Here is an 18,707-nt window from a genome sequence, read left to right as displayed (position 1 = left end):
ATCTCGTCTTCACAATAACTATCATTCACATGTTTCTTCATAGCATCTCATTTGAGCCTAAATTCCTGGAATGTTTTTTCCCGTCGCATTGCTTTTAAGAGATTGAGCTGGTAACCATAAAAACAACTTATGTTGTAGACATACAGAAGAAAAAGCTTTTTAAATCCGACCGCATTTTAAAGTGGTGTCGTTTCCTTTGAACCATCAGACAAAACAATATAAAAAATCCCACCATCAGAGTTTTACTTGGCAATGATAAGAAGAGAAAATCAGCACTGACTACCTCGCTCCAACCAATAATTTACTCTCTCCAATAAGCGGTATAACAATAAATCAATCAATTGTACTGTTAATAAAAGCTCAATTTTAATTACAGCGGATAGTGTGTACGGAATTTGCACATTAACTAAGAGGGGAACAATCACAAATGCCTTGCATCTTCATGTGAGCCCAAAGGATCTGCTTCGAACTTCCCTCGAATGTTCCATACGCAAGCAAACGCTTGGGGTTATATTGCATTACTGGACGAGATCATTCCCCCTCCTAGTGAGAATCAATATCCTGGGATTTTCTCTGTTGAATAAGTATTTGTCTTCTTCGAAGAAATTCTGCAAATGGTTGAGAGCTTCCAACAGAGATTAAAGGACTTGCCATTCTTGTGATCCGATGCCATGCAAACTGTGACTGTCATTAATAGAATATTAAAATAAAGACCCAATAATAATGACACAAAGATGTAGACAAAAAAAATAACGACTAGAGAAAAACATCAATTAAAAATCCTGACCTGCACCATATCCAATTGACAAGCTCTTGTCCCAACATATACTATGCATGGAATTAGGATTTTAATTTAACTTAGTCTAACAGGTGAAGAATGTGTTTGAGTGGATTTGGAAATTTTCAACTGGTCAACATTTCTGGAGATATATTTGCATGGTCTGTATTTTTGCAGTCTGCATTTCAGATTTTTTAATTTGTAGCCTTTATTTTTTAAGTTGAGATTTTTTACAATGAACTGTATATTTTACTGCCACATTTACCAATATCACACTGAGTATATATTAGTGAATTTATCTTCTGGCTCTGGCTCTCACACAGCATGAATCCGATGCCCAGTTGTCAGTACATCAAATATAGTGTTGTATGCTCTTGCCGTATAGACGCATTTTAAAATTTTCCATTCAACTTACAAATGAAAATCAGTTTTTAGATGTTTTCAACTTCTAGAACAAATTTGAAAAAACACAAACTCTTAAGATGCAATTTTCTCTATCACTCATTCTTTTTTTTCTAGGATTTTCTCACAGGAGTGGAATACATATTTGCTACTTGCTGAGTGATATTCTAAAAGCTGCCCTTTCCTCTTTCGAAGAATTACAAAGAAAGGCAAAAAACGGTCAATAGGCCTGTCTGTCCGTTCTGAAGGAGTCATTGATTATCTATCATTGATGGAGCACACAACGCCTCGTCCTGGAGGGGTCACCTGAGCAAAACGTCATTTGTATGTACAATATCCCAGAGTTAATAATGATACTGAATTGATGATTCTTGAGGCAAATACAGTGACCCTCCAATATGATGCAATACATTATGGATGGCATACATTTAAGTTATAGTCGCTGTTGAAACCATCCCTATTTAAATAAAATGATCTAGCCAAGATGTTTTACGTGTTACGAAAGCAGACCTAATAACAACAACTAGAAAACTTCTTAATAGTACTTTATACCGCCAGTGAATTTCAAGAGTCTTTTAAAACACACCTTGCACCGTTTTGTCTTGTATTGTCCTGTATATCTGTCTTCTCACTTACAAGCCCAACCTTGGTTGTATGTGCTCATTTGATGAAGCAGTTAGACGTATTACTAAATTGAAGGGATTTTCAGATCTGCTTGTGAGGGAACCATTGAACCACAGTGGCCTTATACCGGTGCCTCGGGCATGGCTTTTAGAGCGACTGAATCAAAGATCCTGTCCTGGCCTGTCAAACTTTCCAACTATTTTCTGGAGCCGGTTCCATGAGATGCAACGTTAAGTCAGTTCCGGCACGACATAACCTCTTCCACACAGCGTATATGATGAGTCCACCAAATATCCTCATGAGAAGAAAATATGTCCAGTTTGACAATAACCGGCCATTTTCACACCTTTCTGTCGTCTCCATTTTCTTCCGTTTACACACCTTTCTGTAGTCTGAAAGCGCCACGATCTTGGGTAGTGACGCTGATTTTGAACCCGCTTGGAGACTAGGATTGTTTTGACATTGTTTTTCCTTTCTTATATTATTATTAGAATTCAAAACTTTGCATCCATGAGAAAAGAGTGCTTCAGGGATTGTTTTTTCTTTTGCAGAACTGCAGCTTATACCCCTCAGTAAGACAAGATGAACAGCGGCGAGCACGGCGTGTTATCGAGGAGCGGGCAGATGAACCTGGAGTCTGAAAGGGATGGAGTACTTTGCACAACTAGGTTCTTGCTTTGGGCTCAGGCTAAGACCATGCTGTTCCAGGAGTCATGCTTGGAGCTGGTGTGTGGGGGCGTGCTGGCAGCTGAGTGGTGTCCCTGTGGCGAGAGCTTCAGGCTTGATAGAGAAGGGTGTAGAGAACTCAAATGCCCTGAGATTGAAGAAACAGAATTCTGGAAAACAAAACGCAGCACAGGCTGTTAAGCTACGTGATTATGGTAAACAAACAGAATTACAAAACAAGCGATTACACATGCCTCTATGCATTTATGAATAAACCTAGCTCTACACATACACGCTCGGCTTAGTTCAAGCTGCATTGGTATCACTCATACCTGAGAAATAGGGTGTCCGTAATGAGATGAGATTTCTGGTTCTGTCTTGATTGGGCGCAGGTCTTCTGTGGTGACATTGGAGTTGGTGTAGCTGGTGTTGGGCGTAGATGTGAGACTCTCACTGTTGGTTGATCCTAAATGGGAATAAAGTTTTAATTCAAAGATTGGTTCTAAACATGTTCAGCAGCAGGACAAGATCAAGGACTGACAAGAGAGACAGTATACCATAAAGGAGTTAAAACCTATTCTCATTAATCAGTGTCTGATGGTACAGAAATGCAGTGGAGTATATTTGTCTGTGGAGGGTGTGGGGGGTGAGGGGCTCAGTCACAAACAGGGTAGCATAATTCCAGCTGGACACCCTTGTTTTTTTTTTTTTTAAATCTGTTTATTGCTTTTTGTTTCATTACTTTTACACGCTTACCAGCATAGGAGTATTAATGAAATGGTACATCATGCTATAACAATGCAAATTTGTGTCAATTTTGAATGTTACGACAAGAGCAGGTGTATACATTTGAATTAGCTGTGGCGGCATTTGCCAATGGTGCGAGTCCAAGGTAACTATCAGCGCGTCAGACATTCATCCATCAATGGGAAAAGAGCCAGAGACACTCTTGCAGCCAGGCAGGGCTTGAGCACAAAACTAGGCACCCTTGTTTCAGCATTTCCTTTGCATCTTGCATGGCTGACCTAAGGTAAATGATTCCTTGCTTCGAAATGTGTGTTTTGAATTTGCAACACTGAATAGTAGAACCCTGGAGCTTGGGAGCTAGACAGTGGTGTGCAATGCTTATGGCCAGGACAGGTTTTTGGATTCCGCATTCCAGTGTTTGTTATTCCTTGTTTACCTGAGAACATGCTACCTTCAGGGGGCGCCATGCTCTGAAAGCATTATAGCCCCGCTTCTTTGGACTATAACGATTGCTAAAGTCCCTTTTCACTCATTATAGGCTCACAGAAGGTTCTATATCTGTTATCACCCTCAACAACGGGGTTGTAATGCTACCTTGTTGGGGTGTGCCCTGAAGGTCTTGCATGCTTGTGTCTTGTGTTTGCTCTGAGGCATTCTGAATTCTTCTAATTGCCAGTATAGCCGGTGGCGGTCCACAGCTCTAGACAGTGGGGTACCTCTTCAGACAGCCTGTAATTTAACCGTTTTTTTGTCTATACATTTAGTTTCGGTTTCTCATCCCCACCTCTGCCCTTTAATAATCTACTTGATACTGGTCACAGGTTTAAACAGAATGATGGCTGTCGTGGTCTTGACTCAGCTACTTACTTCAACAAGCATTGGCTAAGCCAATAGGTCTGGCTTTAAACGAATGTTGTATGGTAATGTGATATATTACAAGTAGCTATAATGGGAGTGGATATCTATTTGTGTGGAAGCAAAGACCTGTAAAATAATTTTGGTCTAGGTTATATGGTCAGGGAAAAGTTGCACTGTCAAACCAGACTTGAAAATCCATGTAGGTTAATGACTGCCCTTCTCCCATCTGTGCTGCCGCCAAAGAAAAACACCATAAATTATCTAGTTATGTAAGACACTTTAATAGCTTTACAATAGCGTCTGTAAGCCCCTGAAAGTTCAAGCTCAGGCAGCCGAATAAATAAACTAAATTCTAACTACTCTGTAGAGGGCAAACCCTTTTTTGTGGAAGCACCCAACTTCTGCCCATTCAAAGCATGTACTCCTGACTCTCAACATGTGGACTGAGCCAAAGCCCCTCACTAGTGAAGCTTACATATTTCTCTTGCGACAGCTGCACTAGCAAGCCAGAACATAAAAAACATTGGCAATAACAATAGGCCTGGCTTTAAAGGAGTGTTGTATGGTAATGTGAAGCTTTACAAGTGAATAGCATGGGAATGGATGTGTATTTATATGGAAGCAAAGAAACCGTAGAATAATATTGGTGAAGGTTAAAAGGACAGGCACCATTGGCACTATCAAGTTAGACGTAAATCCATGTAGGTTAATGACTGCCCTGCTCCCATCTGTGCTGCTGCCAGAGAAAAACACCATAAATTATCTTCTTTTCTAAGACACTGTAATAGCATTACAATGTCATCTGTGTGCTCCTGAACGTAAAAGCTCAGACAGCTGGATAAATAAACAAAATGGTCACCGCTGTGTGGAGGGCAAGCCCTTTTTTGCGAAAGCACACAACTTCTGCCCAATCAAAATATGTATTCTCAGCTCCCAACATGTAGGCGGAACAAAGCCCTTCTCCTTGCGATGCTCACATAATTCTCTTGTGACTGCTGCACTGGTAAGCCAGACCATAACAAACAGAAAGCCCGCTGCTATTGTATTGCTGTTTTGAATACATTACCCAGTTTAACCCCTTCAGTGCCCGCCCCTTTCCCCGCCCTGTGCCGGCCGTTACATTAGCGGGCGGGGTTTATGACGAGCTGGACTCGTCATGGGCACAGCGCAACCGCGGCCCATGACGAGTCCAGCTCGTCATGGGCACCGAAGAGATTAATGGAAATTGAACTCTACTGTTGCAACATTTAAAAAATGTATTTGCCTTAAAATAAAAAACAAAATTATGCCCATTTTGGTGCATGGCATAGACTTATCTTATTATTGAATTTTGTTTGCAATTGGATAGTGAGCAAAAATAATACAATGGAATGGAATGCGGCTGTAGCAAATGCCAGTGGTTAGATTCATTCAAGCCTTTCAATCCCCAGTTTTTGACTTTCACAATGGCTTTGAAAAATGGTAGGAATGGCTACTGTACTGCACACCTTTGGCCTTTACTTAGTCACGGCCGGCTCTAGGGCGCTGTGACCGGTGCCACCGCACCGGGTGCTGACTTTGCATGGGGGCGCCTGTTTGCTAGTTTACATTGTTTTTAAAAGCACCGGCTGCAGCGTTCCTGACCTCAAGCTATTTTCAGCCAACAATAAAAATGTCAAACCTACTCCGGTGATTGATGCTGTTGCTGGAGAGAGAACGAAGTTTTGTCTAGTGGAGGTTTTCATTGGTGGATGTTTTGATTCATCTTAAGGTAGTGCAGAGGGTTAATATGCCTGCTGCAAAGAATGTGACCATGCAAATCACTAAGTGACCATAACGTAAATCGGTCAGGGGGTTATTGCTTTCATCAGAGACTTCCTTTTGTTACTTCCAGTTTATAAGTTAAAATGCTAAAAAAAAAAAACAGGGAGCTATTAACTGTCATCATAGAACTGAATTGCAGACCAAGTATAGATTAGAGCGTATTGATTTTTCCCCCCAGACTTTCAATATCCTAATGTTGTGCAAAGTGATGATTTGGGTAGAGATAATATCCAATTATTAAAGATAATCCCCAACCATGGCCTTACATTTTAAATTCAGAGTGTGTGCTTCTCCAGACCAAACCCCCCCTAAACTATACTGCCTACCAGTATGGATGCAATATAAATCCTTCCACTCTGTCTTATGTAACGTTTCCTATACATTGATTTACACACATATGATTGAGTAATGTGTGTGCAATGTAAAGTGCTCTGACACCCTTCACTTTTCTGAGTGACACTATAAAACGAATTAAATGCATCTGAGTGAGAGTGGGTATGGAGGCTGTTAAGGGGTGGTGGTAGTGTGGGAATCCATTGCACAGGTCATCATTGGGATGGGGAGGTGCCAAAAAACATTGTCGCCCTGGGCGCCACCGGTGCTAAAGCCGGCCCTGTAATTAGTTAATCTCTCACTCTTACGTAGTTAACCTCTCTTACCTGTTGGTGTATTGGCCTTGTTCAGATTCTTGGGTTTCCGTTTCCTGGTCTGAATTCCCTCCTTTTTCATTGCTAGTGGCCTTGGCACCTAGAAGCCAAATGCATGGTTGTCAGTGAACTGAATTCAGCTGATACAAATGAAATAAATTCATGGACAATTTACAGCTTCGACAGGTAGAACAAATCCTTCTCCCTCTCCTTTAGGAGGTCTACGTGTGCTGTCCACCAACAGAATCAAATTTTGACCAACTTTGCTTTAGTATATGTGACACTTTTTATATCTTTTTCATACCTGGCATCATAAAAGCAATGAAATTAATTTGCGAGTTCCTAATCCTGATCATCCTCAGACGCTGATAGATGTGGCGTCCCGTCAGAGACGCATTGCCGGATCACCAACACTGCTGTTGTCCTCGCCCTGAATCTAGTAGGTTTGTTGATATCGCCCCCTTAGTGCACCATCGCTGTTGTGCATTAGGGTGAGTTTTCAGGACTTAATAGAGAAGGCCCTCCACTCTTGTAAATTTGACACTTTACCACTCCACTGCCTGATTATCTTAGTGGCACTAGAATTACATACTATCTTCAAAACCAGATCTTCCATCTCTGTTCCAAGTTTGGTTAGCAAATGTATGAGCATGGCTGATGCCTGTGGGAGCTGGAGCCCTGGTGACCTGGATATTGCTCTGTTTTTTGTAGCTGGAAGTCCCGCAAATAGCAAAGATCACCCTGAGATGTACTGAAACAGGCAAAATATGCGCTTGGTTCATGCGAACTACAAAAAGAACATAACTTACCCCATGCAACTTCATATACAGGCCGCAGGCGTTACAAACTGGCTCGCCCTCTGCGTTTCGACGCCACAGAGTGGTGATGGTGGTATGGCAGTTGGCACAGGACAGTCCGACACGGCGGGAGGCAGACTGCAACAAATGGACAGAAGCATAAATATCAGCGAAGAATCTATAATGAGATCTCTCAGTAAACCTCTTTCTAACCTTAGCTTCAGTTGAAGGACTATTAAGAATGTACTTATGCAACCTTGAGTGAAGTAACAATTTATCACTGCCTTCCCTACAAATAGGGCCATCGTGGACACTTGAGCGGGCACACAGATACTCCTCTGCAGCCTGGGCAGATGAATACATTCTATGCCCTAGGCCAGGTGTTCTTTACCTGTGGTCTGGGTACCCCCGGGGGTCCGTGGAGCCTACTCAGTGGGTCCCTGATGAGTGGCCTCAATTGAATTTAGAAATAATCCAACCTTCCTATTACAATTCAAATTTTTATTTTTTTAATATTTGTGAACTAATCATCATTTCGGTACTTTTTTGATGAATGCTTGTTTCTGTATTTTTTTGTATTGTCATCGAAAATACCTAGGCCAGGGTCTTCGGCTTCCAGTAATGACTCACTGGGGGTTCCCGGATTCCAAAAACTATTTAGTGGGGGTATCCAGGTTCCAATAATGATTATGTGGGGGTCCTCAGAAGTCAAAAGGTAAAACCCACTGCCCTAGGCAATGGGCTTGCTTTTATGGATAGTAATGGTAATCTGGCACCCGCTGCAGGTAATAACTTGGCTTTGTCAACACAATATGTATTTGTAAATTGCACATCAACCTAGAAGGGTATCTTGGTGCTGAATATTGTTACCCAACTCAATGCTACTCATTTTATTGACCTTGGAAGGATGAAAGGATGAGTACACACATCTGGATTATAACCTGTGTCCATGAGGTCAGTTCCCTGCAGTGGATGCATTAGTCCACTGAACATCCAGACCCGGCTCACAAGGCATTCCTGTATGGTATTAGCTTCAGAAACAACTAGTGCACCTACTTTACTTTCAAAAATAGCTATTTCCTCTCCTCATACAAGTTCTAGATACTTGTCCTGGGATCCTACGCTCAACTTATTTCCTTCACAAGGCTAGGCATTTCCTGTGTTTATTTATTACTCTATAGAATTATTTAACCTAAACGCCCTCAACAACTAATCCGTAGGATAAACTTTTATTATACATGTCACAGAGGGAGTCGTTGGAGGTGTAAATCATTTTACGAGGGTTGAGTTCTAGGCCAGGAAGGCAGAGATAGCTACAGTCCTAAATTTCACTGAAAGAGTGGGAAACGGGCATTCCAAGACTATGGAGTTGACTTACATTTCCTCGGGAGGCCTGTTTCTCTGCCATAGCGATGGAGTGAATTGCTCAGTATCCCTGGCAGGGATGCTGTCTGCTGAATGTAGAAATTGGCGGCCAACCTGGTGGCCATTTCTACGTTGCCAAAAACTGCTGTCATGGCGGTTCCTGTCAATGCTTTTCGCAGTTTGGTGCAGGGCTCCGTTGGCACTACAGAATCTTGCACCAAACGAGTTTCTTTTCTTTTAAAAAAAAAAAAAGAAATCCTGAAGCGTGATTTTCATTTTGAATATAAAAACATAATGCCCCTGCGCCATGGGAGTTACCTCCCATGGCGAGGGGGGGTGGGGTACATTTATTTTTTTGCTGTTCTTTACGGCAAGGGTTTGCCTGGCGGTGACAGACAGTAAAAAACAGCTATATATGTCCGCCCATCCTAATTGGGCGAATAGACATGTAGCCAATTCTCCGACAGCCATTACTCCATAAGGCCGTCTGAGAAGTTTGGCTACGGCGGTGATGGAGTAGTCATCGTTGTAGTCAAATCTTTGGTCTGCCTGCATATATATCGGGCAGGCGGACCCCTGTGTTGGCCGGGAGGGAACTCTTCATAGTTGCGACAGAGTTCCATCTCTGCCAACAATTAAATCTGCTCCTTAGTTTCGCTTGGAAGCTTGGGAACACCATAAACATGTACACTGGTGTGCATTCCCAAACTCCTGCCTGACTTCTTCCCACCCTGAACACGGTCAGAGATTTGCCCCTGCATATGGTAACTGCTCTTCCAGAGGAAGGAGAACAGATCACCTCCATTTCTGGTGTGGATGTAAGGGAAGGGGCTTCCTCCATAAGGTGCAATATCTACCCTGCAGAGAAAAAAAAGTACATTTGCCCAGTGGACCCTGATTTCAGTGTGTGGGGTTCTCTGCTATGGAGAATTCTGCACCAGGAATAAGAGTGTGCAGAAAAGCTCTCCTGCCCTTCCGTAGAGTAGGACTTAAAACCTGTGCCACCTACTCCCGGTGCAGCTTTCCAGAGGTACTTCAGGAAATGTTGAATAGCAGAAACTAGTAAATGGCACTTTCAGGAGAAGGCAGACACCTCCTCCCATACCTTTCTTACTTTCTTCATGAATTGATCTTGTTGTTAGCCCATGTGTTTAATCTGTTGTGAGGTACTTGGCCAAAGCACACTGAGCTGCTTTCAGTCCATTTACTATGCAGGGAGACATCCTAATGGGCAGATGTGCATCTGCCTTGGATCACATCCTCTCAGGCACATGAGGTGCAATTGGCACAACGCAGGGTCCAATAAGCATTATGTGTTTGTGCGCGTGTAGGAGTGTTTGTCGAGCACTTAACAGTTCCCCTTAAGCACTGCCCAGACCCTCAAGCATCCACTTGTCTTTTGTTAGCAGAGCACTCACTGCTTGAACGTTTGATGCCAGGAGTGTTTAGCTTAGCTATGTAAATAAGAGTGAAGCATGTTTTTAGAAATATCAGATAGAACAGACTTCCTAGTATTGTTAGGCATTACAGACAAATGACAGTACGTGACCACCCAGAAGCGACTGCTGTTCATTAGCTGCAAGTCCTGTAACTTCTCAAAACTTTCTCAACACTAATGCCTGCCTTCTGAGAGGTAGTGACACGCCATATCAGGATTCCAAGTCATCCGCACGGGTTATTACCACACTCACATAATTTTCCTGAGAAATATTTGCCAGGCATAACCTGGTGAAAAAATATCCCTGCACTAAAGCCTGGAAATCTGGAATTAATTGTGGAAATCTGGTACAAACACAGATTTCCACTGTAATTTCCATTTCCATAGAGGACTACTTGAAATAGTACAGTAATGTTGCATCTTGGATTCATTTATTACCGCAATATCAAGAGGTTTGGGTGCAAAATTACTGATGCGGTATTACTGCCAATCTTAGAATGACCCCGTCAGGCTCTTCTCAGAAATCCTGTATTGCCGGTAATGGGAGTCATCAGCCAAGGTGTGTTTCTGCTGCACTGTGTGCTAATGCCACATGCGGTATCGGTGCACCCGCTGAGTTTCGAAGGGCACATTTGTCAGATACAACCTGGCAGAATATGTGCTAAGAACATGGCCTAAAGATTGGGAATTACCCACAGATATCAATGTGGAAAGATAGATTCCTCTTTAATTCCCCCTATGTCAGGATATTACTTATAAGGAGGCCAAATCCTCCCCCAGAACAAGACACCCCTCATGGGTGTAGACCTCCTTGTCAACTACCTCCCTTCATTATCCCCTCTCGCTTCACGAGGTACTCGAGAGATAAGCGGCACTACAACTTCATTGTGACATAGACCGGCATTCTTCACTCAGGTCTGTCATTGATATCTGATTGCCAATACACTGACACAGCAAGTTACCAGTTGTGCCCTGCATATGATGGATCAAAGTCATCCTTGGTTTCTGGTCTTTTTTGATCTCGTCTGCCTGCGACAATGTTAATCACCGAGTCCTGCTTGGTACCCTCTCTTCTTACAGGATACAGTCCCCATCTTCTTACTAGCCAATTTTCAACAGTATCTTGAGTTGAACCTTTCCAAATTCTTCAGCTACCCTTGAGCTCCCAAAAGGCTTGGTTCTTGCCCCAGTTGTGTGTAATCTCTACATGCAACCTCTATGCGTCCTACTGGCTCCACAACGTGTCTCCCACCACAAGTGTGCAGAGAACACACAACTCCCTCAAGATGTGATCAGCATCTGGCATGCTGGGACGGAGACGCTTCTTGGACACAAACGAATTGTGTGAATGTCTGTGTTCTATCTGAAGCTAAATCCTACCAAGTATGGGCACATTTTCACCTCTGGGGACAAGTATCAACAAGAGAACGCAAACCAATGCTGCCCACCAGGCAACGCCCGAAATTACAACCAGTGCCAAGTCCATGGGTTTCATCTTCGAACTGTGCCTCTCCATCGATCAGCAAGTGAAAAGTCCCAGATGGCTTGGTAAAAATAAGAAATCTATGTGGGATCAAACATTTCCGTCCAGCACATACCACATCACTGTTCAATCTCGTACCAAAGGAACAACTGGCAGTTCTCTGAGTGTGGGGGTGAGGCAGTTTAATTGAAACTGGCCGGTGGGGCCAATAATGAAGGCATACATGAAAACTTTGTAGGGCCTCATTTACAATAAAGTGGCACAGCGCAGCACCGTAAACCCTTTGGCTGCCCCACGCTGCAGGACTTTCAAAGCACAGGTCTTATTTACAAGGATATGACGGATCCTTTTGCTCTCCCTTGTGCTGGTGCACAATTAGCTGCTATGCACCGACACAGGCACCCGTGCACCATGGTGCAAGGGTGCCTGCATCACAGGGATGATTGTTTTTGTGCAGGAAGGGGTCCCTTCCAACACAAAAACAATCTGAAATGGCGTTTTTCAACTTCTATGTGTGCTTCATTAGCACACATAGAACTTGTAAAACGTCATTTTTGTAATGATTGTTTATGTGCAGGAAGGGACATCTTCCTGCAAATAAACAATCATAAGAGGGGATTTCCTCGTTATATGTGTGCTGCAGAATGCAGCACGCATTGAAAGAGGAGATAAACGAGGAGAAATGAATACATTTCTCCTCGTTGTGCCTCCCTACGCCTCCCCTGGGGAGGCGTAGCATTCAGACGCATTTTCTGGTTTGCGATTTCTTGTAAATCTGGAAATGTGTCTGGTTCTATGGGTGTTGTGTGGGAACACCCACAGCAACACCCATGGAACGTCCCTTTCACGCAAAGTGCTGCGTGTAAAGGGGCCGTATTTACAAGAACAGAAAAAGCCGCGCAGTGTGGCTTTTCATGTCCTTGTAAATATGGGGCAGCAGAATACTCTGCCGGTGCGTCACAAAAAGTGATGCACCAGCGGCGCATTGGGCTTATAAATAAGCCCTGTAATTTGGAATCAGGATTTATTGGATGTATTTTGATTATCAACTCATCCAATTGAGATACTGTTGAATAATACCCAAGATGAAATATACAAATAATGTGAAGCATGCATCAAAATATTGAGACACTAAGCATAAAGGACCATTCGTTTTTTGAGTCTCTAATTGAGATTCTTTGCGACTCACAATTAGGGACTCACAAAATGCGATGTACTAATGTGTCTCAGGTGCACTTAGAGATTCCTAATGGGTCGCAAATGACCTACCTTATCAATATTCATGAGCCAGGTTGAAATTTGCGACCCAACTGGAATGGCCCGTAATCACAGGGATGGTGGCCTGCTGAGGTTTGGGGCTTGGTTGCTTTTTAAATAAAGCATTGTTTTTTAACTCTAAATGCAGCCCGTTTTCCTTAAAGGAAAACAGGATGCCTTTCAGAAATAAAAATGAAAAGCTACCTTTTCATTTTTTAAGAGTAGGCAGTAGTCTGTGGGACCACTGCCTGCTTTTAAAAAATGTTGGCGCCCACATTCACAAAGGGGAAGGAGTCCCTTGGTGATCCGTACCAGTTTGCAAATGGGTTACCACCTCCTTCACAGAGTCGGTAAAATATGAATGTTTTGGAGCCACATTCCGGTCTCAAAACATTCATGCGACTTGCTATGAAGAAGGGACGCCTTCATCCTATCATGCCCCATCCTAATATCGACTCGCAAACCCTATTTTGCGAGTCAGTAATAGGTTACAGACTCACAAAATAGGGTTAGTACATGCTAAAATCCATTTTAGCAGTTGCAAATGGCCCTATTCTGCGTTTGGGACCGATAAAAATGGTCGTACATGCAGCCTTTAGTGTGTGGAACTTGCATAAAAGTGATGGTGCACGGGGGAGTATCCAGGTTGTTTTCATGGATTTGTGTATGTTTGTGGACAGAGAACACACCCTATTGCATACATGAAACTGATTAAATGTATGAAATCAGATAAAATTTCAAGCTCAAACTAATACCAATGCAACCATTGGATTTGTCTGTAGAGGATTTGATTCCTCATATTTGAAAAGAACTCTAGGCCATGTTCTTCATCCACCAATACCCTCGCTCCACTCAATCACCTATTTATTTATTGTATCGATTTATGAATTACTGGTTTGTGACAGAGAACATCTTTATAGTGCTAAGTCTTTTTATACTGTTAAGTTGACAACATTGGCTATTCAAAAGCAAAGGCCATTCCAACATGGATGCCTTCATTCGTATCAGCATTACTGCCTTCATTTGCATGAACTTGCATCTTGTGAGACCAAGTGGACATGCATGGTGGCCGAGCAGACAGATGCCCGGAGGATTGACTCTCTGCACTATAATATAATGAGCAGAAGGACCCTGTTTTTTTCAGGAAGAAGGACGTGCGGCGGCTGGAGAGTCGTGCGGCTGAGAAGCACATAGCGCATTCAGGCCCTTATCAAGGTGGCCCGTGCGCTGTACTGTGCCCACCTTGACCTAGGTGTTTTCGAACCTATTGTGACAAGAGCGCCTTTATTTTGCCCTGAAGAAGTTCATTTTATGAACGAAACGCATTGGCTGGCTAATCTTCTTTGAAAATAAAAGGGACTTATCACCTACTAAGGCTTATTTGACTCCTTAACTATTATTGACGTTTTAATAAGCGGTGCACCACTCCACCAACCTGTTTCTTGTGAGACCAAGTGGACATGCATGGTGGCCGAGCAGACAGATGCCCGGAGGATTGACTCTCTGCACTATAATATAATGAGCAGAAGGACCCTGTTTTTTTATAGTAGCAGCAGCGGCTGGGGCGAGCGCAACTCGGTGGCAATCTCTGCCAGAACGGCTGCTTGCACTGCTGGGAAGCCCAACTACTAGACCACAAACTGGGGACACTGTGGCCTACGTCGGGCTTACCAACCGGGGGGAGGGGAGGATCCCCTACAACATTGGCCACCTAACCTAACGACATACGAGGAGATAATGGACACATATGCCACTCCTTCCCCCGGCCTCTTCCTAAAATATGGTAAACTTCTGGGCACAGTACATGACCCTTGGGACCCACCGGCAATTTCTGTACCTATCGATAGCTCTACTCTGATCCTGCTTCTCACATTGGGAACTTAGCGTATGTGGCCCTCCATGAGGACCAGGTCGGGGACCTCCCGTCACAGAGAGAGAAGTGGTCCCGGAATATAGGTCAGGACATTACTGGCAAGGAATGGGCTGCGGCACTCCAGTACCCCATCCAAGTCTCTAGAAATCCGTGACTCCGCCTACAAGTCCACTTCTTACAGAGAGCTTATCTAGGACTAATTCACCACTGTGCCCTTTCAACATGCCCTAAATGCAGCTCTGATGACTCAGGCCTTCCTCACATGGTCTGGTCCTCCCACATAACACAGACCTTCAGGTCTCACTAATTTGCTGAACCCTAAGAGCTGCCTCCTGGGACAATCCCTCGACCCTAGGATAGGGAAGATAGGTAACAGTTTTATCAGTCTAGCCCTCCCTCTGGAAAAAAGACCACATCAACTAACAGGAAATCACCCAGAGGACCTAGCACCCCACAATGGACTGGCCTAGTGAAATATGAGGTACAGCTAGAATTAGGGACCCTCCGTAGAGAAAACTGCAGAGGCCTGGGAGCATCCAAACACACACAAAGTTGGCAGGCTTACCTACTGTCCTTCCACCTCCCTTCAGTCACAGATGTGAACGCCGGTCCCGGCGTGACCCCAGCCGCAGTTCTGCAGAGCGCTAACAGGGGTGATCCCAGAGTAGATCTAGCTCCCATAGGGTCCCTCTCAGGAGCCTGAACACCGGACATGGGTACTGCTACTAATCTGACCCCAGAGGGCAAGAAGCGCCTCACCACTGCACTTCACGCTACCATGGGATGGTTTGACATCCCGTGAGACCAGATCCGATTTGCCTTAATAAACTCTGACCTTACTTTTGATTACAACGTTTTTGCAACCAATTGACTTTTACCAACCTTCCTTTCTGAGTACTGGCTCCTCCTGTCATTGAAAGGGGGTGTGGTTTAGTGGATAAGTTGACCACTGTGAAGGGAGTAAATCTCTGCTCATTACTTCAGCATTTTAGTGAATATTGTCATCCTGGGCAAATAGTTTACATATCTGTGCTTCAGTTCAATTATCTACAAAATGATGTGCGTAGATAAAGTCTAAGGGCCTCATTAAGGGCCCGATTCACAGAACTAATTTAAGACAAAATCCTAAACTTACTACCATTTTGGTATTCACAGAAGGCACTTACTCATTTTGGTATTCACAGAAGACACTTACTCACTTCGGTATTCACAGAAGTTAGGAGTCCTAACTTTAGGACTCCTAAATGCCTTCTGTGAATACCGAAAGTCTTAAAATTAGGATTTTTCTCAGTTTAGGAGTCCTAAAGTTAGGACTCCTAACTTTACTACCACTAAACTGCGAAAAATCCTAATTTTAAGGCTTTCAGTATTCACAGAAGGCATTTAGGAGTCCTAAAGTTATGAGTCCTAACTTTACTACTACTAAATTGAGAAAAAGCCTAATTTTAAGACTTTCGGTATTCACAGAAGGCATTTAGGAGTCCTAAAGTTAGGACTCTTAACTTCTGTGAATACCGAAATGAGTAAGTGCCTTCTGTGAATACCAAAATGGTAGTAAGTTTAGGATTTTGTCTTAAATTAGTTCTGTGAATCGGGCCCTGAGAATTTGGCGGTGTGGGAGCGGAGCCACTCAACACCACCAAACTCGTGGTTAGACCGCCCGTCAGATTAGGAGTTTTCTCCTGTTTGGCGGGTGGTTCTTGGCGATGTCTAAGAAATAGGCACCACAATGGGAACATCAAAATCTGTACCTGCACGGCATGGACTGCTGCAGTCAATGCCTTACTAGGTACTGGGGTGCATGCACACAGGGGGGGCACAACAAGTGCCCCCCTGCATGCTCCCTATGGTGCAGTGGCACAAGGAGGCCGTGTAGGGCCCACTTTGTTTCCTAACCGCCATGAAAAGTGTGGCGGTGAGGAAACTCGTAATATGATTGGGGATGGCCCCAGGGCAGCCTGACTGCCCTGGTTGCAATAGGGCGGTCGGAAGACCATTCCTGCCGCGCCCTTACTAGTCTGGCAGTCCGTGGACCACCGGACTTGTAAGAGGACCAAAATTACAATATTAACTTGGATTAAAAAAAACTTTCATTAGTGATCCAGTAAAGGGTTTGACCCGTGCTTAGGTATACAGTTACATTTAGTATTTTGTTTGTAATTTGGTTTAGGGGTTTGATTAGGTCTACAAAACAATTTAGGATTAAGGTGAAGATTATGGGTTAGAATGTTATGGGTAGCGTTATAATTAAGGCCATGGTAAGGGTTTTGAGGTTTGTTATAATGGTTTCTTCATAATTGTCAATGCAAAGTAAAAAAAAGCACTTTGGGTGATTATGAGTTATTCATAATCGCTATTTTACATATATTTCCTCATTGTGGTACTCATTACTCAGAGTGGGGTACTTACCAGGTGTAATTGCCTTCTATTCTGACAGAAGAACTGAAGCATATCACCTGGGATCAGTTTTTGCGCGCAATTAATTCTGCACTCTTTCTATGCTCTTTTAGGTCTCGCTAGCGTGGCAGAGCGAATGCGCTGCCATCGCTTTGCAAGGCATGCAGTATACACTATAGTGTGGAAGCTTCGTGGAAGCTCCTCCCACTCTCCGGCCCATCCTTTTCATTGGCTTAGGTCCTAAATACTGCCTTCTTATTGGTTTTGGGCATTGTTAGTCCCTCCTCCGGACGAGCATGTCATCATTTGTAGCCTTCCACAGCTATCGGCCCCTTTACTCCTGCACTATTTTCTTCCTTGTCTCCCACTCCCCTGCAGTCGTAACATCTTGGACCCCCCGTCCCCCTTCCTACCTGCTCGCCACCAGTACCCTAGAGAGAGAGGTGCCCAGGAGCAGTGGCAGAAAAAACTTGCAGCTGCCATGCAAAGTGCAAGGAGGAAAGCAAAACCGGGCGGGCCTCCCGGGTGCACTGGGAGCAGCCCGCCTGTGGCCATGAAAAATCAATCAGGGCAGCTCGCATCGTGAGACTGGCTGGCTTTCGGAAATACATCGAGGGGCCCAGAGCCGTAGATGCCTCTTTCAAGTTCGCGCTAAGTTGCACCTTTGCCAATGCTTCTTATTTTCTGCGCACCGTGTGCGCTTTCACTTCCATTGTTGTTTTATAATGCGGGTGCCGCACACACCACTTGCGGGACCTTGCCCGTCTCTGAATTCCTGCACAGCCTGTGACATCCATGAACCCACTTTTTGTTAACTTTTAATATAACTGCCACGTCTCACGTTTCCATTCCTACCAAGAGCTTCAACGTGGGAGTGGTGCATCCGAGGGATGAAGCCTAGGCTACGCTCAATTTGGCTGCACGAAACGAGGTTTGAGGTTGCCCAAGCCATTGGACTTAAAATTACCCGAGCTTGCGAAATCTCATTTACTTTGTGTGCGTGTGCCTAAAAATATGTGTATGCGACTGCGTGTGTAAATTTCAAGAAATTATTACTTTTGTGCGAGAGAGTACATGTATTTATTGTGTGTGTGATTACATATTTGTGTGTTTGAACATCTGTTGCTGCATACTGTGCGTGTGCACTGCTTCTGTGAGAGTATGTTTCTAAATATAGCCATATATGTGTGTGAGTATTGTATGCTTGGTTTTTTCAGTGGTTCCTTGCACCCCTGCACACATCTTTTGTGGGCTGAGAGGTAATGTTCCCAGGATGGGTTTTATTCTGAGCCCTCTCTTTACACAAGGTGGCAGTTCCCAAAATAACTAGAACCTGCCTACTAGCTGACCCTGAGACAGGAACTTGTCTGCTCTTTTGCAACTCTTTGTTCTCTGAGGGTGTGGCCGAAAATCCATGATCTTAACCCCCCCCCCCCCCCATTGTCCGTGCCTTCTTTACCCACCCACCCCATTGTCTGTGCCTTCTTTACCCACCCACCCCCCGCCCTCCCTTGTGTTGTCCGTGCCTTCTTTGAGTCCCACCTGAGTCTGTGCTGAGGGTCGGAAAAATGG

The 18,707-nt window shown here is 44.0% G+C and overlaps 1 protein-coding gene across 2 annotated transcripts in view; it reads right to left on the bottom strand.

Annotated features, from left to right (window-relative positions):
- Positions 1 to 344: 344 nt before the first annotated feature.
- GATA4 (GATA binding protein 4) overlaps positions 345 to 18,707 on the bottom strand; it is a 158,214-nt gene continuing 139,851 nt past the window's right edge. For both annotated transcript variants that reach the window (XM_085610436.1, XM_085610435.1), the window contains exons 4-7: positions 7,335 to 7,460; positions 6,538 to 6,625; positions 2,803 to 2,936; positions 345 to 2,640 (exon numbers count right to left, since the gene is read on the bottom strand). In XM_085610436.1, coding sequence (XP_085466562.1) covers positions 2,488 to 2,640; positions 2,803 to 2,936; positions 6,538 to 6,625; positions 7,335 to 7,460 — 501 coding nt within the window. In that variant the 3' untranslated portion in view covers positions 345 to 2,487. The remainder of the gene's footprint in view (positions 2,641 to 2,802; positions 2,937 to 6,537; positions 6,626 to 7,334; positions 7,461 to 18,707) is intronic.

Source organism: Triturus cristatus, chromosome 6 (genome assembly GCF_964204655.1).
Source record: "Triturus cristatus chromosome 6, aTriCri1.1, whole genome shotgun sequence".
Lineage (NCBI taxonomy): Eukaryota > Metazoa > Chordata > Amphibia > Caudata > Salamandridae > Triturus > Triturus cristatus.
Note: the sequence above shows the minus strand (reverse complement) of the source record. Positions and strands in the feature narration are given on the sequence as shown.